The following is a 25940-nucleotide window of genomic DNA, read 5'->3' as shown; positions in this document are numbered from 1 at the left end:
TCTACAAGAACAGGGCAAAATTTTTCGGGTGAAATACTTTTGGTGAAAAAATGCATATCTGGTGACACCAAAACATTTCCTGAATTCATGTTGGTTTCAGCAAATTGTTTTGGTTGAAAATAATCTCCCCCACCCCAAAAAAATTCCAACAAATTTCAAAACATTTTGTTCTGACATTTTCAAAACAAAATGTTTTGATTTTTTGGTTTGAAGTGAACTGCATTTCAAAATTTCCTTTAATTTTATTTTTAAAACAATGAAAAAGTTTTTAAATGGTCAAAATCAACATGAAATATTTCAGCTTTGCCAAAACAAAACAATGAGCTTGCCCTTAAACAAACTCTTTTTGACTTTTTGATTCACTGAAAAAAATACTTAAAAATCATTTTGGTTCAACCCAAAACAATTGTTTTTCAATTTTTCAGAATTGCCAGCAAACCAAAGAATATCCATTATCCACACAGCTCTAGTTACTGCATTGCATACTGTGAATGAGGACATCAACATGGGAGTTACAAGTACTTAGCCCCTCGGGATTCAACCCTTTGGGTTTGAATCACCAAAGATTTAGACCCCAGTTCAGAATAGTATCCAATGTTCAAGATGGCACTTAAGCAAATATTTAACTTTGAGCACAAGTTTGTTGAAGTTAATCCACCAAAATGTATAAAGCACCCCCTATCAAACACCCCATAATATGAAAAATAACGTAAAATACACATAAATACAGTAAGGTAAGAAACCACCTGTCACGATGTCTGGAGTGGCTCAGAACCATGAGTGCCGACCTCAAGGCAGACTGTCAAAAGGCAGGGCAGACACCCCAAACTGGTTATATGTCCTATCATTAGATTTCACCAACCCAGTAACAAGCATGACCCCCTAAAGCACAACAACAGCCTTACTATGGAGTCACAGACAGTCCTTTTGGGCATTCCAGTCTATCTTGCCACCCAGGCAAGCTGGACTTTGTGATAGATGGTCACTTTACACCAAACATCACAACAATATCTAGGTTTCAGAGTAGCAGCCGTGTTAGTCTGTATCCGCAAAAAGAACAGGAGTACTTGTGGCACCTTGGAGACTAACCAATTTATTTAAGCATAAGCTTTCGTGGGCTACAGCCCACTTCATCGGATGCATTCAGTGGAAAATACAGTAAGAAGATATTTATATATACAAAGAACATGAAAAGGTGGAAGTACCCATACCAACTGTAAGAGGTTAATTAATTAAGCGGCGCTATTATCAGCAGGGGGAAAAAAACTTTTGAAGTGATAATCAAGATGGCCTATTTCAGACAGTTGACATGTAAGTGTGAGGATATCTTGGTATATATAAATATCTTCTGACTATATGTTCCATTCTATGCATCCGATGAAGTGGGCTGTAGCCCACGAAAGCTTATGCTCAAATAAATTTGTTAGTCTCTAACAATATTCAGGTTACTCCTCGTGCCAAAGGACCAGTCACTTACCTGACAATTGTACTCCGATCTCAAACCAAAGACAACACCTGAAGCCAATCCTGTAATAAACTAACTAAGAGTTACTAAGAAAATAAATGAGAGTTATTTACAAGATTACAACAAGTAAGCATACACACAAATGAGTTACAGACTTAGATTTAAAAAGGTAATACAAGCTTCTATTAAAAGCAGCTGTGTATGTCCTTTAGGACATGCCAAACAGCATGGGGATCTCTTGCTTATGTTTAGGAATCTTTGCCCCTCAGAGTCCAGACAGCATACAGAGACCCAGTTCCTTCTTGTCCGGGATTTTTATTCCCTTCACCCCAGAATCCAAGTTGATGTGATGAGTTCATGTACGGATCTCCCCTTCCTGGAGGGAGTAATGAATGAAATCTCTGTCCTTTGCCACTGCACAATGCCTCCTTTTCCTTCAGTGGCCCATAGGACAAACACTTTACCTTAAAAAGAAAAGGAGGACTTGTGGCACCTTAGAGACTAACAAATTTATTTGAGCATAAGCTTTCGTGAGCTACAGCACACTTCATCTGTAGCTCACGAAAGTTTATGCTCCAATAAATTTGTTAGTCTCTAAGGTGCCACAAGTCCTCCTTTTCTTTTTCAGGATACAGACTAACATGGCTGCTATTCTGAAACTTTATCTTAATTAATGCTTCTTTTCTGTTTGGTGACAGAGGTTTACAATGCAAACACTCAATATTACTTTATACCATGGGACACAGATATTATAAGTAGGATTAATACATGCAGCATCCTAGAAGCATTCCATGACTCTAAACACTAAACACATTCTGATAATACTAATATCTATTTAACTAACCCACAGGGGAGCCAGACTGGTTTCCAGCTTTCATCTGTCTGCGTTCAGTGAGGCCCTGGGCCTTGGCATGAGCTAGCACCTTGTCTGCCAGTGTCACACCTCCCTCTAAAAATGTTAACTATTAAAGCCAATTGAAAGGGCCTGCATAAAGGAGGGTGGGGGGGGGGAAGGTGGAATGGAGGAGGAGGTGGAGAAGATAATAAATGGATCAAGAATGGGCATGGTAAAACATGGTAAAAATGGAGGAAAAAGCTTTAAGCCTATTTAAGATATAGCAGCAATTCTTGGTGATGTATGCTCAGGTGGCTGGATCTTGCATCTTGCTATTGCACTAGAAACAAAACTCGTTAAGCACTTTAGAAAATAGCTAAAAACTATTCTTTGGTCCAAAGGGCAGAGTGAATATGATTTAATGTGGTGGGAATGAACAAACTAAGAGTTTTATCATGTGTTAGATTAACTTGCTCTTTTAAAAAAATTCACCAAAAATACATTTTTTAACCAGGTCTAATCTCTACCATCTCGAGATTCTTCTTTTGTGGGAAAAGGTGCCTGAAGCTTTTCCATTTGTCCCAATCCAGAAGAAATCACTGAATCTATCTCACTATCATGGGAACACTGCCAAACAGCACCATAGAGATGCTTAAGAACCAAATGCTGCAGACCACTTTGCCTGCCCTCTACTTGTTCATCTTCACCATCAGCATTCCCCTCAATTCTATCTCCTTGTGGTTCCTTTGCCGCCACTCAAGGCCTTGGACTCCCACCATCATGTTTTCCATTAACCTGACAATCACGGACTTGCTGTACAGCATACTTCTCCCTTTTCAAGTTGTCTACCATTTACGGGGAAATGACTGGCCCTTTGGACCGGTTCTGTGCCGCATCATAACTGTGCTATTCTATGCAAACATGCACTGTTCCATTTTAACCATGACAAGCATCAGCATAGAGCGCTACCTGGGAATTGTTCACCCGCTGAAGCACAGGGCCATGAGACCCATTAGAACAGCTCTCCTCACATGCATCATCATTTGGATATTTGTTTTACTGCTGCACTTCCCACTCATGAAGACAGAGCTAACCTTCCAGGTAGAGGAGCTGCAGATAACCACTTGTTTTGATATATTGCCCAAAGCTATGTTTCCTTCAAGAAATCATTTCATCGCTTATTTTGGCTCTCAAGTTCTTCTGTGCTTTCTCCTACCTTTGCTAATAATGGCATTCTGCTACACCTTAGTCATTCGAACTCTTCTTAATTCCCCTCCCACACAACTAAGGGAAATTAAGAAGCAGACAATTTTTTTGCTAATAGTGTTGCTTACAGTCTTTGTAGTGTGTTACGTGCCCAATATTGTGATATCAATCATCCATTTCATCTTTAGTACCCAATATAAGACTGCTTATGTGGAATATAAGCTGTCTCTGGCTTTGAATAGCCTTAATTGCTGCTTCGATCCACTTGTTTATTTTTTTGGTTCCAAAGAGTTTCGACGAAAGATACAGAAGAAGCTCTGCAGATGCATGCCTGATATATTCAGTGAAACTGCCACCATCTTTTCAGAACAAGATGTGCCAATAACATCAAGAGAACACGCACCACATAATTAAAAAATGTATTTGATCTGGAACAGATTATATTAGTCATTGCACCGAATCATCATCCAGACAGTTTAGAAGTTGTTCTATTTTAGAACATAGAATGTCAGGAGATACAGAAAAGTACACCACACAATTTATTGCCACAACTTATTCTGGAAACATACAGGCACTCAGGAAGGCTCAACGTGCATGGAAAAAGGCATCTCTCTTAGCTTGCTCAAAACAATGCATTATGGGACGTAAATTACTATAAATTAGGAATACAAGAAATGTGTTAGTGTCAGGTACCTGCACTGCCTTGGAATGTGTTTCTGGAACATTTTCTACAACCTGGTTCCCAGTTCAGCATTTCTAAAGTAAATAATTGACAGCAATAAAATAAACACCACGTTTGTGAGGGGCAGAGGAATAGCTGAACCTAAAATGATGCACATCCCTTGACTTAAAAGTAAGCAAAGACTGGTGATTAGCATCTGTAATAGGGGAAAAGCCAAAAGACATGAAGACAAGGTTTAATCTGGTCATGCAAATTTTATTTCCTCTTTATCAGTATTTACTTGACTGGCATATTCAGTCTTAAAGCATAAAGCTTATGCTCCTTTTTCACTGACACTGCTTTGACAGGCCATTTATAGACAAGGCCCATTTTACTATGCAATGTATTATACCTCACTTATGTGGCAAGACCCAGCAAAGACGAGAACCCACCACCAGCAGCCTACTGCTACAAACCTTTCTGGTTTCAGAGACTGGTCTTGTACAGCCTAACCCAAACCCATACCCATGCTGCTGTCATGGATTGGCTGTAAGGGTACATCTACACTGCAGTTAGACCCCTGTGACTGGCCTATGCCAGCTGATTCAGGTATGCTGGGCTCAGACTAAGGGGCTATTTAATTGTGCTATAGACTTCCGGCTTAGGTTGCAGCCCAGACTCCAGGAACCTGCGAGGTTGGATGGTCCCAGAGCGCGGGCTGCAGCCTGAACCTGAACATCACCACTACAATTAAACTGCCCCATAGCCTGAGCCCCATAGCCTGAGTAACAGGCCAGCTGTGGATTTTTAATTGCAGTGTAGACATATCCTAAATTTCCCCTCCCTTGGCATTATGCAGCAGCAACAAGAGCAGCTCAGAGTCAGGGTGGGGAAGGTCTCTTGTCAGGCAGAGCTTGTCTCAGGGGAGTTCTGAGCAGTGGTCTGCAGCTGAAGTGCTGTTAAAATTCAAAGGAAGCAGATTTGCAAGTGAGACTTCTCTCCTTAGAAGCTCTGCAGCTGAGGAAGGCACCTGTCATGCAGGGTTCCTGAGCTCTTCCTATGCAGCATCTCTGTCCTGAAAGGCTGAGTGCCTCCTGCTCCTACCACTTCTCCATATATTTTATTTCATCTCCTCACTTGTTTTCTGCCCCCTCCCCCACACTATTCCATCAGGCTTGCTGGCTGTCCATATAAATTGTACAAAAAGGAAATTATGCAGCAGTGTAACCCCGTGGGCTAATGCACTGTCCCGGGGATCGAAGAATACTTTCCATTCACAGGATTTTGGTCCTTTTTCTCCTAGGCTTTGGTTTTATTTCTTCAAAAATAAAGCTGTTTAACACATGCTCAACATATCAGTTGTGTCTTTTCCCTGACCCAGTGTCCTCTGCGGAAGCCCATCTGTTCCCCTCAGCTCTTACGCTCATTCCTAGCCTGCTTCCTGCAGTATTACACTCCACAGGCCATCGACTTGGAAGCGGCATATGAACTAGGTTCTCACTGATTAGACATCTAACTATCTGATTGGTAAGTGCAAATTTAGAATTTTGTATGTACACTTGTGCACGTGAACTATAGATCCATAAACATTTAGAGACCAAGAGCCAAGTGTTGCTCTCATTTACATTGCAGGAAATATGGAATAATTCCACAAACTTCAAAGGCATTATTCTAATTTTACACCAGCATAACCAAGAGCAGAATCCAGCCACAGGTTGAGGCCCTTTTGATATCAAATCCAGTCGTTACTTTATGATCTCAGGGAATAGTTATAACAAAAGGAACTGTTGCCTAGTGTTTAGAGTATGCAATTGGGAGCGAGGGTTCTAATCCAAGTGCATTGATATTATCAGGCAAATCACCTAACCTCTCGGTCTCCATTTCCCCAGCAGTAAAATGAGGATAATAAATTTTTGGTACCTTTGAAGGGTTTTGAGAAGGTTAATCAGTAAATGTATTTTACAGCACTTTGAAAAAAATCAAAAGCGTTATTGTCCATATGTGCTACAACGTGTACTAAGATACTGCACATTTTTCTTTTTTGTTTTTTTACAAAACCACTTGCAATCTAACTTGTGATAATGACACCTTTAAGAGATGGTGCATGATAGCCTGAGAGTGGGTGGGTACTTCCTTCCTGACACACTTTCTCAATAAATGAGTAGTAAGAAACATGTAGGTCGTTTATTGAAAAGAGGGAGGGGAAAACCTTTTCAAAAGAAATTTATAATATCTGATACCCAAGCGATGCCCTCAAGTCACAACGTTTGATCAGTCTGTGGATGATCAGAAGTGCTCAGATACGACAGCAAAGAGCATCACAGATTTAAAAATAGCTAGGGTTGCGTACAATTGAATGGTTGTGGTCAGATATACTGGGAGCGGGTATGACATGAAAGTGTGAAAGCTGTGGATCCAAACACCACAACCTTTGCCGAGTTCAGGTGTTTGTCAGAGACAAGGCAGCCAGTCTGAGTCACAAGACATTGAGCCTGGGGAGCCTGCCTGGTTTTCATTGAACGTTCGGACAGAATTGACACATTCCCATGAAATATTTCAATTCCCTCAAATCGTCATTTTCCAATAGAAAACTTTCATTGGAAAAATGTTAAGCAGCTGTACTTCACATTAGATAACACTTCACATTGACTTCATTTGCAGCTGTGAGCACTCAGACATTCAGCAAATCAGATCCCAGGTGTCTCAAGAAAATGAGGAATATGATTAGTGGCCATCTGTGAAAAGTTTGGTTTAAGTGACTTGCCCAGAATCTCACAGGGCCTCTGTGATGGAGGCAGGGATAGAATCCAATTCCCCAGAGCAGCATTCAACTGCCTTACCTCTGAATAGGGCCCTACCAAATTCACAGTCCATTTTTGTAAATTTCATAGACATAGAATTTCTAAAATCTTGAATTTCATGGTTTCAGATATTTAAATATTAAATTTCACAGCTTTGTAACAAAACATGAATATGTATTTAAAAATGGCAAAATATAAACATGTAAAGCCCTTAAGACTCAACGTTTCTCAAACTGGGGGTCCCAGCCTGAAAGGGGGGTCATGGTATTGCCACCCTTACTTCTGCACTGCCTTCAGAGCTGGGTGGCTGCTGGCAGGGTGCCCGACTCTGAAGGCAGCGCTGCTGCCAGCAACAAGACATAAGTAAGGGTGGCAATACTGTAAACCCCCTACAATAGCCTTGCAACCCCCTTTTGGGTCAGGACCCCCAGTTTGAGAAACACTGTGTACTTTTGTATACTTTTACCCTATAGTATAGGAACTTTTACAGTATAGGGTAAAAGTACACAAAAGACCAGATTTCACAGTGGAAACCAGATTTCACAGTGGAGACCAGATTTCACAGTGGAGACCAGATTTCACAGTCTATGATGGATTTTTCACGGTCGTGAATTCAGTAGGGCCCTACCTATGAAACTCCCTTTCCCTTCCTGCAATCCCCTGCACCATTCCTTCCTACACACTGACACTCTGAGGGTGGGGCTTGCTATTGATCTTGCTGGGGGTGGGGCTGAGGGTGGGAATAGGGGCAGCCATGTGGAGCACTCCTGCCCCCCCCCCCCCACATCCATTCCTGCTACTGACCATCTGCTAGCTGGACTGTCTCCACCCACCAGTCCTTGGATTACTGCTGCAGAGACACCTTACCACAAGCGCACATGAGAGCACGTGCTCCCTCGGACTCTTCCCCACCACTCAGTTTGCATTGGGCTCACTTTGCTGTTTGATAGCTTCACCACCCTGCCCTACCCCCCGCCCCCTCCCACCCCACACACACACTGTTTGGTACTCTCCTTCCTTGCCCAGCCCAGGTCTCCCCCTTCCCTGTTTGTTTCCTGTCTAGGCCACTGCCCATTACTGTTTGTTCCCTGCCTCCACTGCCCCATTCACCCCATGCACCTGCACATTCCCAGCACTTGTGATTCCCCCCACTCCACTGCACCCTCTCACACCTACCTCTGCCCCTCACTCCCAGAGCAGCTGGTTGTCCCAAAACTGCCTGCTACGACCCCAACCTTCTTTGTTTAATTCACCCCCTCCCACCCCTCACTTTCTGATTACACCCTGTCCCCCACACATGTAGGCTAATGGGTGGGAGGAGTCAACCTCCATCTTTCCTGCCCCTACTTTCCCCTTTATCATTTCTAGCCTCCCCTCTGGTATCTGTCCCACCACCTGCCCTGGATGGCAGAGCCCAACTTGGCCACACACAAGGCTTCTGCTCTGGCGGCTTCATCCGTGGATGGAAGGTGGCAGACCGAGGGAGAGGAACCTTTGTTGCCCTACCTCAGTTTTCTCCCGCCCCGCCTCCCCTGCCCCCCACTTCTGGCACCAACAGTGCCCCCACTGGTGCAGCAGCAGGCATAGGCAGGGATTTCACTGCCAAAACTCCTACCGCCACCACAGAAACCCCTTTGGTTGGCAAAAAGGGCCCAGGATAGGAAAAAGGGCAAGATCCCCAGGCAGAAGGCTCCTTCCATGGCGGCAGCGGTCACTGGCATGGCCCAACCATCGGCCCTGGCTCCCCCTGCCCTCCCTTCCACCAGCGCCAAGGATGCTCGCTCCTCGGCCTCCAGAGCATAAGCCCAGGTGGCTGCAATCCTGCCTGCCGCCCCATCACCATCTGTCACACCCCTCTGCCAGTTGCGGAGGTGGATGGGGCTGCTCTGGCCCCTTTCCCCTTGGGGAAGGGTGCTGATTATCAACCAGCTAATCTGGTCTGTGTTCTGGCACCAGTTCAACCTCCTGAGCCCTCCCACAGGGACCTTGACCAGCCTCCTGAGTCTCCCCCTGGGGGAGAGGGGACAGATCTAGTATTCATCTAGAGCCAGGTCCCTGCCTTCCACCTCCAGGCCCTGTAGAGACTCCTTTACATTGTAGGTAGTCTGCTACGGAGCATACTGGCAAATGCCTTCCTCTGTTAGGACTCATACAACAAGCAGCTCTTTTCTCCATCAAAGAGGTTTCTCACGAGACCCCTCTGTGCTGCTGGTCTTTTACCAGGACCTATTCAGAACCCAGAAGCTAGTTTCAGTAAACAGGTCTGTAGTGGCCCCCACTGGGGAGGCCCTCCTCACAGAACCCTCATACATAACTCACACCTTTGTGCGCAGGTGGTAGAGTTCCTCTTGGTGCACTGGAGGATGGTCCTGGCTGGTGCCACAAGAACCAGAGACCTCCTGGACTGCAATTGGAGTGATTGGGTGGATCCTGCAATGCTCAGCTAGCTCATGGGGCTGCCCACCCTGTGTGTTCCCTGTCATGTGCTCCAGGAGATGAAGGCAGCCTTGCCTCCTGCTTCTCTCATTTTTCTTGAGCAGGTCCTGCAGGAGGGTGCCCCCTGTCCATCCCTCACCCTGGCCCCCATCATCAGGCCCCTACCCCACAAGCCTCCCTGGCTACCCCGACATGCCACCTGGGCCAACTGCATGACATCCAGCCAGTCCACCTCTGAACCAGGATCAGAGAACATCACATCCACTTCCATGGCCTCATGTCCCACTCTGACACCATGTGGCGGGACCGGTTGCCACCTGCGGAGCCTGAGGAACCCCAGTGGGACTGTCTGTACTCTACTCTTGTTACACAACCCGCTGGGGATATTAGTTGGAAGCTCCTCCATGGAGCCATGAGCACAGGTGTGTATCTGGTGTGGTTCACAAACTCCACCAACACTTGTTTCTTCTGCAATGAGAGGAAAGCCCTGTTTCACCCTACATAGATGTGCACCAGGTTGCAATGGCTCTTCCAGTTCCTCCAGAACCTCAGTAAGAGGTTCTGGCTGCATTTTCCCCCTGCCTCCTGATCTATGCACATCCCATCACTAGCCCCACAAAGTGACGGGACCTCCTCCTGCCACCAGCCAAGATGGCCATCCATCACTCCAGGAGGAGGAAGCTGGAGGTGGGGGTTACTCTCTGGCTGTGGAGTCTATTTCTCATCCCTTATCCAATCATGCTTCCAGTCAGAGTTCCTCTGAGCAGTGTCCACTGACTTTTAGGAGCAGGGGAGCTGTCCAGGTTTTCTGCTCAGTGCCCCTTTCTGGGTCCCTCATTTTTAACCTTTGACCTCTTTCCCATTCCTTTTTTCTCCTTCATTGTCTCACGCACTCAACTGTGGCCTGGGCTTAGTGGTTCCTCCCCCTTACCTGAGGGAGGGGTTGGGGGGGATGCGTTAGTCTAGTGCAGGCCTAGACGCGCCTGTCCCAGTCCTAGAAATAGCACAGAGCTTCCAACTTCTACAACCGTCTCCATTACTACACAGCCCTGATTCATGCCCAAAGCAAGTTCATTCTGTGCCATGAATGCGATAAATAGGATCTGATCATGTCATTAAAGACTTATCACAACACAGATGCACAAATGGACCAAATTAAGATTGCAGAGAGGCAGAAGGCAGCTCAGCCTGAAACAAAAGGGTGTTGTTCTGCTTGGGCAGAACGCCCCAGGCTCCTCTGTAACCAATGGGAAATTTTAAAGCCAGCATCCCCTGGCATAAATCCCTGAGGATGTGATGGAAATGCTGCCTGTCCTCCTCTGGGAGTGAATCCCCTTAGAGTACAACAACCCCCAGAGCTTAGGGAAGTGCAATTTTGAACTCCCTACAATGATCAGGCTCATTATGTCCATCACTTGGGACTTGTTGTTATTTCTGCAGAGTGCAGTGTCTCCAGGGTGGAGCTTAAATACGTCCCCCCCGCCGCCGCCCCAAAAAAGATGAGAACTGTACATTATTATGGACAAATCCTCTACAAAGTTAAACATAAAGGGAGACATTTAGAGCCCCATTTTATTACATTTATGTCCACTGAATGGCTCCCTTACACTGCTAGGGTGGTGTAAAGAGGTCTCAGTGTAAATGAGAATCAGCCCCACAAAATGTACATTTCCAAATATGGGCAAAGGAAGTTGCTGTTACAGCTTACAACTGCATGTCAGAATTATCAAACTGAAATCTACTTAGCACTAGTTACCCAAGCTATCAATTACTCAGCAAAAAGACATCAGCTCTTAAAAACAACTTCAAAAGCAGTTATGAGTATACTGATGTTTACGCAATGCAAACTAGCAGTCTAATCCATTAGTGTTGTGCAGCGTAAGTGCTAAGTGTTATCTCATTATTAATACATCTTCACTGTGTATTCTAATTTAGAGCTTTTCCAAAGCCTATTCAAGTCAGTGGACAGATTCTCATTGATTTCAGTGGGCTTTGGATTAGGCCTTTCTCTACTAAATGTAAGCAGCTAATCAGAAAGGCATTAAGGATGGGAAAACTGATTTGGATAAAGTGAGAATCCTTCTAGCCTTTCATCTGAAACAAATCTGAATAGAAGCAAACATCCTTTGAGGTTCTGAAATATATGAATCTAGTATGAATCTATGAATGTATGAATCTTTGAACTTCTAGTTTCTGGCTGGTTGAAAATGGGATGTGCTAAATTAATCAAGTTACAGTCTTCTTTCCCTCTCGGTAACAGTTTTGGGACTGGGGTCAAACCACGTCCTACCCCTCCTCTACCACTCAGCTAGCCTGATCACAGAGACCAGCCCAGGGCTGTCCTTAGGATTTATGGGGCCCTACGCAGTATTATTAAACTGGTGCCCCTATGCCCAACGGCAGCCCGGGCTCGCAGCCCGGGGGCGGAGAGGGCAGAGGGATGAGGCAGCAAAGGATACAGAGACGCCCGGCCCACCTTATGGCAGCGGAGAGTCACAGTTCCCTGCAGAGACCCCTGTACCCTCTCCCTCACACAGAATGTGCAGCGCCAGCTGTATTCACAGAGCTGAATGCGCCCCTGCCTAAGAAGACTGTAGCGCACGCTGGGTGTGCAGGAGCCGACTGGCTCTTACCTGCTGTCATGGGCGGTGGGTGAAGCTGCCGCTTAGGGAGGCCCACCTCTTCTGCCTGTGGCCCCGCCCATACTCCACCCCTGCTTCGCCCCAGGAGTTGCCCCCCGCTCTGCCTAGGCCCAGCCCTTCCCCACTGTCTCCCTCCTCTCTTCCTTCCCCATTCCTGCTCACCCCCTTCAAGCCAAATCCCTGAACCCAAATGAAGCAAATGACGTTTGAAAATACCACTCTTCTGCAATTTCTTTCTAAAGAAAATGGAGCATGTTTTTCCACTGCATGCGAGATAATGAAGACGGGACATGCAGAACGTACCTAATTAAAAGCATTAAATTTGGGAATAAAAAATGTCAGTCACAGGTTTTTTGGATATACCCTGAAGTTTGTCAGAGATTTGCAAAAACTTTGTAGTAAGGGAAAGTCAGCTATCCTGCTGAATACAACATTAAGTATTATGGAATACATGATGCAGCTCTTCTCTGTTTTACATTTTCTTAATTAGTATTTCTAAGCTGATTATATATATATATAATATATATATATGTATATATATATAAAAATTATATATAAGTAAATGTACTCTGTGACAAAGCTCTGTCCTTGTCTCCGTGGGTCCCGCGTTTCCTGGCAGATTTCGCTAGCCTCAAAGGCTCACTGTGACCCTCCACGTAACCCTCCTCTCTCTAGAGACAAGGGTCACAGCCTATTGAGCCATTTTCATCATAAGCCAGCAAGGGAGGTGAGGAGAAGCTATCCTCCCTTGCACAGTCTTTGTTGTCTCCCAGTCTCAGTGATTAATCAGGGGGAGCCCAGGCCCACCCTCTACTCCAGGCTCCAGCCCAGGGACCCTAATAGTATCAGCTATGGTAGCTGAACTTTTAGAAACATGACACACACAATTCCCTAGGCTACTTCCCCACAGCAGCCCTCACTTCCTCAGGCTCCACTTCACCCTTACCTCAGGGCCTCCTTCCTTGTGCCTGATATGATGTGTACTACTTAGTCTTTCCAACAGCACAACTTCCTCCCACAGCTTCTGACATCCACCCACACGTGACCAACTGGGAGGCTTTTAACTAGTTTCAGCCAGTCCCTGATTGGCTTCAGGTGTCCCAATCAACCCAGCGTTCTCCCACCTTCTGGAAAGTTCTTAATTGGCCTCAGGTGTCTTAATTGACCTGGAGCTGCTGCCATTTCACTTATCCTGGTACCAGGGATTTGTTTAGCCTGGAGCTAATATATCTATCTCCCGCTACTTTTCTATAGCCATCTGGCCTTGCCCCATCACAACTCTTAAGCCTTCATAAAGTAATCCCAAATTACTACATATTTAACTCACTGAAACAAAGAGGCAGGAGGGCAGACACTAAGACCCAGGTGTAGAATTCATACGGGGTTCATGCACAGATAGAAATTGGTAAATAAGAATATTAAACAAAGCCAGTGTATTCCTTTTATCTGTTGGAGTATGTAATGCGCAGGAGGAGGGAGAGAAATAAAAGAGAGGGTGGAAAGCTGACAGACAGACCAGCCCGTCGGCAGACCAGCCTGCTTGCTTGCTTAAAGCCTTGTTCTGTCTTGTATTTGAACCGCAACAACTGGCGCCCAAACATGGGGCCCTCAGCACTCACCTCGCCCGGCAAGGGTTTCAGATGCGTCACTTATCCGCTTCGCGGATCCCGGTGAGTATTTTTCGTCGTGGTAAGTATGGGAAGCTCCCTCTCTGCTTTGCAAGTGCAACACCGCAATGAGCTACAGTATTTGCTGCGTAAGGCTCAGCATGATTGCCCCACTCGAGAACTCACTCTCCTGCTACAGGAGGTGAGTGCCCAATGCCCGTGGTACCCTGAAGCTGGAACCCTTAAGCTAGCGGACTGGGAGCGGTTGGGCCAGACATTGCACAAAGAGCCTCGGGTGCCCATGCAGGCTTTACATGCCTGGCACCTCTGCCGCGACGCGATACAGCGTGTCGCCTCGGAAAGGCCCTCCCTCGCGCCAATAGAGAGGCTGGTGATCTCGCCACTCCCGTCCGCTCCTGCAGCCATCCCCCCTCCTGGCGATGCGACACAGTGTGTCGCCTTGGAAAGACCCTCTCCCGCGCCAATAGAGGGGCTGCCGATCTCGCCACCCCCGTCCGCTCCTGCAGCCATCCCTCCCCCTACTTCGCCCCCAGTGCCTCAATTACCGCCGCCTCCTTTGTCTTCCCCTCTGGAGCCGGTGAGTGGTCACCGTCCCCCCGTGGGGCCCCATGCTCCGGGGCCCCCCATGGGGTCATCCGTGTCTGCTCAGGGGCTTTCGCTGGTGCAACAAATGGTTCACGCAGCGAAGACTCGCCCAGATCTTACAGCAGAGGAATTAGCTGATCTGGTCTCAGTTTGCCCGGTGACCTGGCAGGATGATGGCCAGGGCAACCAGCTTGCAAACTGGGTCATTTTGCCTTACTCGGTGATCAGAGAGGTAAAGAAAGCGATTCGCGAGTTCGGCCTCACTGGCACGTATGTACGTGGTCTCCTTGAAGGGCTAGGTACTGGGTACACCCTGGTCCCTGAAAATTGGAAGGCGCTGTTGCGCATGATGCTGACGCCCAGTCAGTATGTTATTTGGCTTAGTGAGTATAGGCAGATGGCGAAACGCCAAGCCCAGGTATATATAACGCAAGGTGTCACTTATGAGCAGTTAGCAGGGGAGGGCCCGTTTGCTACCGTTCAGATGCAGTCTCAACTCCAGCAGGCTGTCTTCCCCATTATTTCTGCCTGCGCCCAGCATGCTTTCCGGAAGGTCCCGGATTCAGGCAGGCCTACCAAAAGCTTTGCCAGTATTTGTCAGGGTGCATCAGAGTCCTTTATGGATTTTACAACAGATTGCAGGAGGCTATCCTCCGACAGGTGGATAACCCTGCGGCAGCTCAGGAGATTCTGTTAAAAATGGCTGTTGAAAATGCGAATGAGGATTGCCGCCGTGCTCTCCAGGCGGCACAAGCTGCTGGCATTCTAGAGCTGTCGGACATGCTGCGGGCGTGCCAAAACATCGGCACACAAGCACATAAAGCTGGGGTTCTGGCCGCCGCCCTGCGGAAAAGCGGAAAGGAGGGGAAGCGTTGTTACCGCTGTGGTAAGGAGGCTCACTTTCAGCGGGAGTGCCGCTCATCAACGGCGCCTGCCTGCCCCTCAAAGAAGTGCCCCAGGTGTCGGAAGGGCTATCACTGGGCTAATCAGTGTCGTAGCGGGTCGGGAAACTGCACAACAGGTCCCCCCAAACCCAGGGCCAAACGGGGGTGTTTCCCACTCAGACAACTGTTCCTCTGCCTTAAAATCCATAGACTCCATGAGGGCGGCGACTGCCGGAAGTGCAGGGCTTGATTTGATTATGCAGGAGGATGCTGATTTTCAGTTGCCGGGGGAGGTTTGCGCCATACCTACACAGATGACGGGACCTCTCCCTGCCGGATTTGTGGGTCTGGTTCTCCCTCGCTCACACGCTGGGAAACAGGGTTTTTTTGTCATCCCAGGAGTCATTGATGCCGATTACACCGGCGTTATTAAGGTTCAGGTGTGGACCCATCTTCCGCAGTCGCTCCCGCGTGGACGGTAAATTGCACAATTGATTTTAGTCCCCTATCAGGTGCCAGCCACAGAGGATCGAGCCCGGGGCGGAGGCGGCTTTGGATCGACACTGTCTCAGTCGCCGCCTCACGACACATCCTCTCAATTTGTTGCTCTAACAATGTTGCTCCGCCCCTTGAAACCTCAGTTAACACTTCTTTTAAATAATATTCCTTTTACAGAGCTGGTGGACACTGGAGCTGACGTTACGGTGATTTGTGATCAGGACTGGCTGGTCAGTTGGCCAACAGTTCCTTCTAAAGAGTTGTGGCAGATCGGGAGTAGCAAACCCGGGCGCCAAAGTTTGTCTTGGGTCACGGTCTCTAAACCAGGAGGCCGTGCCCTTGCTACGATCCGCCCTTTTGTGCTCTCTGTCCACCTCAATATTTGGGGCCGGGACTTACTTGTAAAGCTAGACACCACCCTCGATATTAATATATAATGGCCCAAAACCCTCCCCCACCCACCTTGCCCTCCGCATTACCATTGGTGAGGCAATCCTTAGAGCCCGTATGGATTGACCAGTGGCCCCTCCCCCTAGAAAAGCTGAAAGCGCTTCATTCGCTTGTGCAACAACATTTGCATGCACAGCGCTTGGAGAGCTTCACTAGTCCTTGGAACACCCCGGTGTTCGTTATTAAGAAAAAATCTGGTGCATGGCGGCTGTTACACGATTTAAGGGAAATAAATAAACGCATCCAACCCATGGGCCCCTTGCAGTTTGGGTTGCCAAACCCGAATTTAATTCCTCAAACCAATCAGCTTTGTGTGTTAGATTTAAAAGATTGTTTTTTCACAATCCCCCTTTGCCTACAAGATCGCGAAAAATTTGCATTTACGGTGCCAGAATATAATAATCTGCGACCCTCTCAAAGGTATCAGTGGAAGGTCTTGCCTCAGGGAATGCACAATAGTCCAACCTTGTGTCATAAATATAAAGGGAAGGGTAAACCCCTTTGAAATCCCTCCTGGCCAGGGGAAAGCTCCTCTCACCTGTAAAGGGTTAAGAAGCTAAAGGTAACCTCGCTGGCACCTGACCAAAATGACCAATGAGGAGACAAGATACTTTCAAAAGCTGGGAGGAGGGAGAGAAACAAAGGGTCTGTGTGTCTGTCTATATGCTGTCTTGGCCGGGGATAGACCAGGAATGGAGTCTTAGAACTTTTAGTAAGTAATCTAGCTAGGTATGTGTTAGATTATGATTTCTTTAAATGGCTGAGAAAAGAATTGTGCTGAATAGAATAACTATTTCTGTCTGTGTATCTTTTTTGTAACTTAAGGTTTTGCCTAGAGGGGTTCTCTATGTTTTTGAATCTAATTACCCTGTAAGGTATCTATCATCCTGATTTTACAGGGGGGATTTCTTTATTTCTATTTACTTCTATTTTTATTAAAAGTCTTCTTGTAAGAAAACTGAATGCTTTTTCATTGTTCTCAGATCCAAGGGTTTGGGTCTGTGGTCACCTATGCAAATTGGTGAGGCTTTTTATCCAACATTTCCCAGGAAAGAGGGGGTGCAAGTGTTGGGAGGATTGTTCATTGTTCTTAAGATCCAAGGTTCTGGGTCTGTAGTCACCTAGGCAAATTGGTGAGGCTTTTTACCAAACCTTGTCCAGGAAGTGGGGTGCAAGGTTTTGGGAAGTATTCTGGGGGGAAGGACGCGTCCAAACAGCTCTTCCCCAGTAACCAGTATTAGTTTGGTGGTGGTAGCGGCCAATCCAAGGACGACGGGTGGAATATTTTGTACCTTGGGGAAGTTTTGACCTAAGCTGGTAAAGATAAGCTTAGGAGGTTTTTCATGCAGGTCCCCACATCTGTACCCTAGAGTTCAGCGTGGGGGAGGAACCTTGACACCTTGTGTCAATTTTTTGTGGATCGGGCCCTTGCCCCTTTTCGTGCCCGATACCCCATACTAAAGGTCTACCATGATATGGATGATATTTTGCTTAGCGGTCCCCAGGTTATGGCACAACAGCTTGAATATTTGTCTCAGATTCTTGGCCAAAATGGCCTGTTAGTGGCACCAGAAAAAATTCAACGCTGTTATCCCTACCAATATCTCGGGCATAAGGTTTTACAAACCTATGCTGCCCCTGTTCGCCCGGAAGTGGTCCTACCCCAACCCCTAACCCTCATTAAATTACAGCAAATTTTGGGTCATTTAAATTGGATTCGACCTACGTGGAGCTCGGGCACCGGGCGCAGTTATTGCCATTGCTGAGGAGCACATTGCCTGCATTCCACAGATCAATGCAATGTTGAGTCAACAGTTTGTGGATAGACTCACTGAGGCTCGTCCCCTGCAGTTGGTTCTCCTTGCCACCCCTCATACGCCTACTGCGGCTCTGTTTGTACCTCGTACAGACACAGCCGTGTCTATTATAGAGTGGATATATTTGTCTTCCACTCCTCCTCGGAACATTTATCCTTATTTAGACGCCCTCTCCGACCTTGTTCGTAAAGCCCGCCACCGTGCAGTGCAACTCACGGGCACTGATTTAGTTGCCATTGTTTTCCCCTTATTACGTAGTGAATTTGATTCCTTGTACCACACCTCCTTGGCCTGGCAGGTTGCTCTTTGTGATTATGTGGGAGAGATCTCTTATAATCCCCCGAAAGATCCTCGGTTGGTGATCACACAAAAGGTGCCACTAATCGTACATCGTCTTAGCTGCTCTCGACCTATTGTTTCAGCTATCACTCTTTTTACTGATGGCTCTCCACATCGCGGTGTTGTCACGTATCAATTAGGTGACCCCCCTTGTTGGCATTCTCATTTTACGCTGCCTCAGTGTTCCGCGCAGCGCTCAGAACTGGCTGCTGTTACTTTGGCCTTTCAACTTTTTGCTGATTGTCCCTTTAATTTAATTGCGGACACCCATTATGTTTATCAGGTAATTGATCATTTACCCCTTGCCCTCATTACCCCTCAGGTCGATGCGGACCTTCTTCGCCTGTTTTTGTCCTTACAGTATCTCATTACCACTCGTAATTTCCCTTATTTTGTTGCTCATATTCGCAGTCATACCCCTCTGCCTGGGCTACTCACTGAGGGCAATGCGCGTGCTGATTGCGCATTACGTGGTCTGGTAAATTCCCTTTTTTCTGACCCCATCAAAAGCCATTCCTTTTTTCATCAGTCTGCCTCTGTTTTGGCCCAACAGTTTTACATTCCTGCTGATCATGCACGTTCTATTGTTCGTTCCTGCCCCCACTGTGCCGCTGCTGCCCCTACCTTTTCTTATGCCATTAACCCCAGAGGTACCGCAGCGAATTAGCTGTGGCAAATGGATGTCACTCACATGCCACAATTCCGCCCCTATTCGTTTTTACATGTCTCCATTGATACCTATTCTGGATTTCTCTGGGCAACCTCACAGCGTGGGGAGGCCACTCCCAAAGTTATCCACCATTTGCTAGCCTGTTTTGCTGTTATGGGTCACCCGAGCCAGATAAAAACGGATAATGCCCCAGCCTATTGCTCCACAGCCCTCTCCACCTTTTGTGCCCAATGGGACGTCCGTCTCAAACACGGGATCCCTTATAATTCCACAGGCCAAGCTATTGTTGAACATGCAAATCGCACGCTAAAAACCTTGCTTGACAAACAATTAAAACAAGGGGAGCTGCGTCTCCAAAACTTAGGAGACATTCAGCAACAATTGCATGTCCTTTTGTTTACTTTAAATAATTTAACACTGAATACAGATCAGCAGACCCCCGCGGATTGGCATTTTCATAAGTCCGAGGTACTGGAAAGACCGAGTGTCTATTACTGTCAGCTGCCCGATCCGCAATGGTTGGGCCCACTACCTTTAATTACTTGGGGGCGGGGATATGCTGCTGTGTCTCTCCCTGCAGGACCGTTGTGGGTTCCTGCCCGGTGTGTGCGACCGGCACTGAAACAGCATGGCGTGGCACCAGGGGCTGTCGAACCCCATACCGGAGTTTCAGCTGACCTTGGAGGAGAACGCAGTGCCTCCCGGGTCGACAACGGCGGGACGGAGACGGAGGAGGCGTAGCGTCCCAAGCCAGCCCGTGACATGGGGAGCAGTGAAAGCATTGGTCGCCGCGGCTCAACGAAGACTGGCAGCAAACCAACAGCCAGAGACTCCTGAGACTCTGTTTGTGGCCATTCTCGCCCAAATCACTGCTAGTTCTGTATTGATTGTGTGCCTTATGTGCCTGCTATTTCCTGTAGGGGTTTACTCGGGAGCGCCTCCTCCATTACGGGCCCGAATGACATATAACCTATGGGAAAGATTGGCTTCAATAGCAAATGTTACCCACTTTTGTTTATTTGATTTTGTAGCAGCTGAAGAATTGTTAGGGACGTGCCTTATTCCAGCATGTTGTCACCCTGAGGAAATAGGGAATGAGACGATGCTCGCTGCTTACGCGAACCTCTCTTCCCAGTATTCTAGCACGGCTAATTGGGGCCCGGACAATTACACTTTACCTTCTTGGGCTTATTTTTTGCTGTTGCTGTGTGCAATGTATTTCCTTTTTGTTAAGGCTTTGTCGAGACCTGCCCTGGCAGGCTCCACGAGTTATTACCTTGTCTGTCCGGGAGTTAATGGCTTGCAAAAGCAAATTGATGGATACCATGAGATGGCCGAGCACAAATAAACAAAAAAGGAGGGGATGTAGGATTCATACGGGGTTCATGCACTTGGCAACATTCAGGGCACACCCGGAGTGTTGTGTAGGAGCAGTGCACACACGGCTCCTCTCAAGGGCATGAACCTTGGAATCTCGCCCAGATGACATGAACCGTGGGAAGCCTCCCAGGACTGGGCTCAAGGCCCGAGAGCAAGGAATGCGGTAGACAGAAATTGGTAAATAAGAATATTAAACAAAGCCAGTGTATTCCTTTTATCTGTTGGAGTATGTAATGCGCAGGAGGAGGGAGAGAAATAAAAGAGGGTGGAAAGCTGACAGACAGACCAGCCCCTCAGCAGACCAGCCTGCTTGCTTGCTTAAAGCCTTGTTCTGTCTTGTATTTGAACCACAACACCCAGGGGTGCCCCAAATTTTCGGGTGCCCTACGCAGCCACGTATGCTGCGTATGCCTAAGGACGGCCCTGGACCTGCCCACAGACCCTGGACTCCCCATTCCCTGCATACAGAATGCCCTGCCCCCATCCTCACACACACACCCCAAAAATCCAGGCTCCTCCACCTACCTTGAGTTTTTCTGAGATAGGGAAGTAAAGTGCTCTTTGCCCTTCCCTCTCTTTGTCATCTGGGGACATGTCTAGATGGGAACACTCAGGAAAGTTAAGCAGAATCAGCTGAAGATGTGAGTTTAAAGTGCACTAGTTAAAGTGCATGAATCCTCTGTGAGGAGGCTGTAATTCAGAAGTAAAGTAGCCTTAGATTCCTTTACTTTAAAATGTGACTGGGAGCATCCACATGGAGGCTTAGCGTGTTTTAAATTCACATTTTCTGTTAATTCAGCTTAATTGTCCTGAGGGTCCCCACACCTGCTCTGGAACTGGCAGTGAGTTGACCCTCTCCCTTTCGCTCCTGTGGCTCTCTGGGGAATTCAGTCTCCTATCTCACTCTCCTGAAGACATTGTTCTTTTCCAAATCCTCTTTCTTTGCATCTTCTGAGTGGGGTGGGGTGTATGTTGATCCCCCTGTTGCTGCACATGAACTTTTTGACACAGCCTGAGTTTGAGGTGCCTAGCCTAGAGTGCAATACAGCATGAAAATATTCCCACTCACCTCTCAGACCCAAAAGGCCAGAATGGTCCCTGTGCAGGAGCAGTCAGACTAAGAGAAATGCGTCAGCTTTTGCTGCAGACAAAATATAGGTCAGGCAGGCCTCCTGCCCCCCCAGAAGCTCTTGGGAGAGTAGGTTTGGGGGAGTAACAGGATTCATCCTCTAAAGAACTACAAGGGGAAAATGGGCCTGGTGGCTACCTTGGAAAAAAACTTGGTGGGGAGAGGAGTGAGAAGGTTCCTTTTCATCCAATAGAAGTCAAAGTAAATAAACTCTGAGACTTTAAGGTCAGAAGGGACCATCATGATCATCTAGTCTGACGGCCTTCACATTGCAGGCCACAGAACCTCGCCCACCCACTCCTGTAATAGACCCCTAACCTCTGGCTGAGTTACTGAAGTCCTCAAATCACAGTTTAAAGACTTCCAGTTACAGAGAATTCACCATTTACACTAGTTTAAATCTGCAAGTGAGCCGTGCCCCATGCTGTAGAGCAGGGGTTCTCAAACTGGGGGGTCAGGACCCCTCATGGGGTCACCAGGTTATTACATGGGGGTTCGCGAGCTGTCACCCTTCACTCCAAACCACACTTTGCCTCCAGCATTTATAATGGTGTTAAATTAAAAACACATTTTTATATATTTAAGGAGGGTCGCACTCAGAAGCTTGCTATGTGAAAGGTGTCACCAGTACAAAAGTTTGAGAACCACTGCTATAAAGGAAGGTGAAACCCCCCAGAGATGATTGGGCCTGTTCAAGGGGGTCTGAGTGAAAGAATGGAGGGGGCAAGGGGAGAATTGGGCAGGGATGAAGCTCTAAAAAAAGTTCAGATAACTGAATTTTGGGATGCTTATATGTCCCTAATCTGATTTCCACACTTTTTCTTTGATTAAAATACAACAGATTAATTAACTAGACATTTGCCTGAAGAACGTAATGTAACAATTGAAAATGTATTCTGAGGGCCAGATTCTGATATCCTTCCTCATCTTGATGAGCACCTTACTCTGTGATGTCCATGGGACAACTCATGGAATTAGAAGCTAGTCCTCTTAAGTAAGGACATCAGAATTTGGTGCTAAAGTAATGATATGATAAACAGAGCTCTATGACTGCTGGCAAATCTTCAGAACCATTGGAAGACACCCATCTTAGGTTTCTCTATAGCATCCCTCACTGTAGTATTTAAGTGCTGCCAATGTAAATTGGCTCTGAATGCAACGTGAACTTTGTCAAGAGTTCTGTTCTTCATTTTTCCATGATTCTAGGAACTACTATAAGATTTTTGGGTTGTTTGAGGATTTGGGTAGGTGTCCTTTTCCAATTTGTTTTTTTGATGGTGGATTTTTTCTTTTGCTGTTTACACTTAGGGTATTGTGGGAAGCCTTTATCAACTAGACTGGCCTTGCACACACTCTAAAATTGGTGACACTTTTAATCAGTCTAATTTCCTCTGGTACCTCATTCTACAAATCAACCTCTCCAACTGAGAATACCTTATCTCCAGCTCTCATGTGCTCTATTCTCAGCTTTGTTAGCAGCTTTGTCCCAAAGGTGCACAGCTATCTTGGCAGGTGGCAACATGGGATGAAGCCACTGAAGTTGATGGGAGTTCTTCCATTGACTTCAGTGAAGCCAAGATTTAACCTCTGGTATCTGATGTAGCTGGGTCTTCATCTACTGATGACTTTGAAAATCAGCACCAAGGCTTTGAATTGGCCATCTGAAGCAAACTGAGAGCCAGTGGATAGAGAGGAACACAGGTGTGATGTTGTCCTAGAAGCTTGACTCACTTGAGGAGATGGGCCACTGCTTTCTGCACAAGCTAGAGTCTTAGTGCTGCTTCTGCCTTGCCCCCTGAGTTCACCATTCCAGCCAGTAAGACTACCGGGGTATCGAGGGACTTAACCTAGTCAAGGAAATAGCTTGCTAACATCGTCTTTATAGTTCTACACACAATTGAAAGATTCTGTGCTTGGACTTGGTAAGTGGTGCATTTGGTCCATCTGTGGATTATGTTTGTTTGTTTCTCTGTGGGCTGAATAGTTGAGTCTTGGGCCCCTGAGTAAGTACCTGAGACAAGTTTGTTTGTTGATGGCTCAGTAAGGGTTATGTGGTACTGACCCTTGGAACTTTGATCAGCCCACTATTTGAGGTCTGAGGTGAGAGGTAGAGCTGAGCTGAGCTGAAAAGGAAGACTTGCTATAAAAAAAAATCACTTGCTAGGCAAACCCAAACAGAGGCAGCTAACAAGAGAGTTTGAGGGAGTTTAGAGAATGTGTGTGAAACGCTTTTCTTCCAGATTATGTTCTAAGTGCAATTCTACATTGTCCAGTGATGGAATAGTGGTGGTGACCTGCAATGGATATGCTATGTTTTCTTTCCTGCCTGAAGCCAGAAAGGACTTCCTGTGCATAAAATGCAGGTTGATGGCTGTGCTGGAGAAAAAGATTCTTGGATTGGATGGGCAAGTATAGATGCTACTAGAATCAGAGAAGCTGAGGAGTTCCTAGGCAGCCAGATTTGGTAAACATCAGTATCCCAGATTGAAGGAAGAAAGGAGCTGGTCACCAACGAATCAGAGGGGAGGTTTCGCAGCTTGTAGCCCCTGGAGGCAAGAGGCCCTGGTGGCATTCTGTGTGACTGGAGGCAGACCAGGGAGAAGAGGACCAGGTAGAGGGCCACATATCTAGAATTCTCCAATTGATATCAGGTCTGCAGAGTGAAAACTGTGGAAGATCTCTCTCAAGATCCAGCTGGACCAAGGAACAGAAAGATGTATGGGACATACACATGGATGGCAGAGCAGCCCAACCTGTAAGAAAAATCAAGCTTGCCCAGAAAGTGTTCTGCAACCATCCAAAGAATACAGGAAATCCTTGTTGGGGACTGAATACTCAGAAACATCAAAAGAAAATGCTGCAGGGGACAGATGGACAACGGGTTGGTGTGCTGTCTTCCCAGACTCAAGATTGTCAAGCCAAGGGGGGGCGGAGGGAGGGGGACTCGGATACACTCAATGAAGCCACACCAGGTGCATAAGTATAATCGGTTTAATTGCGAAAGTGTAATAAGCTTCCCGGCCTTCATGCGTTACTAAATACGTGCTTTCCAGCAACTAACCAAGCAAGCAAGAATCAATGCTTATGCCCCTTCTGCTAAGGACAGTCCTGGACCCTCCAGCCTTGTCCTTGAGGGCTCGTAGCAGGTGCTACTCCAGCAAGGGGAATACCTGGGCACCCACAAGGCCTAGGTCCGCAGGTGAGACTGTTCACCTCATGGCAACTCTCATAGCCACTTTTATCATCATATCCTTCTAAGGGGTGGGGTGTATTCACCCACAAGCAGGCTCTGGCAGGAAACACTACTGTTTTCTATTCCCACACTTCAGTCTTGGGCCTTGCTTATTTCTTCACTTGTTTATCCAGTTGAGTGGCTGCAAGCCAGCCCGGCCGGTCAAAGCCAGTTTACTACTAGCTCCCCCCGAACTATGCTGTAACAACAGCCCAAGGTAACCTGCGGTCAGCCCCAACAAAAATAGAAGAGGCCACCCTAAAATTGGATAGCTACTGAACTCAACAAGCGAAGATCCATTGGTGTTGGTTCATATCACCGCTAATGGCATGGTGTTCCAGGATATTTCACAGATAGATTACTTCAGGGAACTTGGAAGCACTCTGAAGAAGAATATACTAGTGCTCTTCTCTAAGATCCTGTCATGTGAGTGAAGGAGGTCAGAAGGCAGAAGATTATGGAAGTGAACTGCTAGTTAGGTAAGCGATATAGGGTGGAGGGGGTTGGTTTCATGGAACAGTTGTCCAATTTCTATAGGGAGAGAGGGCTGTATAGTTTGGATGATCTCCACCTCAGCAGAAGGGGAACCAATCTCCTCAGGGATAGTTTAATACCCAGCTGACTACTCTAGTCAGCCTAATAAGAAAAGGGGAGGGTAAAAGAGGGAAAACATGAGGGCTTATTTAGCACAGAATCAAGATGTTGGGAACAAAATTAATCAAGGGAGCAAAGGACCTGAAGAGGAGAAATTCTTTAATTGCCTCTACACCAATGGTAGAAGCTTGGGTAACAAACAGGAGGAATTGGAATTGTTCATTTATTAACATAAATTTGATCTAGTTGGTATTACTGAAACCTGGTGAGATTATTCACATGATTGGAATGTTAAAATCATTGGTTATAACCTATTTAGGAAGGACTGAGTGTGCAAGAGGGGAGGGAACTCTGTGTCAAAAATGGCATTACCTGTTTCAAAGTCACTGATAACTTCGAAGAAAATGGTCTTGAATGCTTATGGATCGATGCCCTAACAGAGAAAGCACAAGATGTGGTGTCATAAATATAAAGGGAAGGGTAACCACCTTTCTGTATACAGAACTATAAAATCCCTCCAGGCCAGAGGCAAAACTCTTTCACCTGTAAAGGGTTAAGAAGCTAGGATAACCTCGCTGGCACCTGACCAAAATGACCAATGAGGAGACAGGTTACTTTCCAAGCTGTGTGTGTGTGTGGGGGGGAACAAAGGTTCTGTCGGTCTGTGTGATGCTTTTGCCAGGACCAG

General features: G+C 46.7%; 1 protein-coding gene across 2 annotated transcripts in view; it reads left to right on the top strand.

Annotated features, from left to right (window-relative positions):
- Positions 1-5571, top strand: part of LOC140905109 (P2Y purinoceptor 8-like) — a 50743-nt gene extending 45172 nt beyond the window's left edge. For both annotated transcript variants that reach the window (XM_073327787.1, XM_073327780.1), the window contains exon 2: positions 2815-5571. In XM_073327787.1, coding sequence (XP_073183888.1) covers positions 2919-3920 — 1002 coding nt within the window. In that variant the 5' untranslated portion in view covers positions 2815-2918 and the 3' untranslated portion in view covers positions 3921-5571. The remainder of the gene's footprint in view (positions 1-2814) is intronic.
- Positions 5572-25940: the final 20369 nt, after the last annotated feature.

Source organism: Lepidochelys kempii, chromosome 1, assembly GCF_965140265.1.
Source record: "Lepidochelys kempii isolate rLepKem1 chromosome 1, rLepKem1.hap2, whole genome shotgun sequence".
Lineage (NCBI taxonomy): Eukaryota > Metazoa > Chordata > Testudines > Cheloniidae > Lepidochelys > Lepidochelys kempii.
This window is presented reverse-complemented; position numbering and strand designations above follow the sequence as displayed.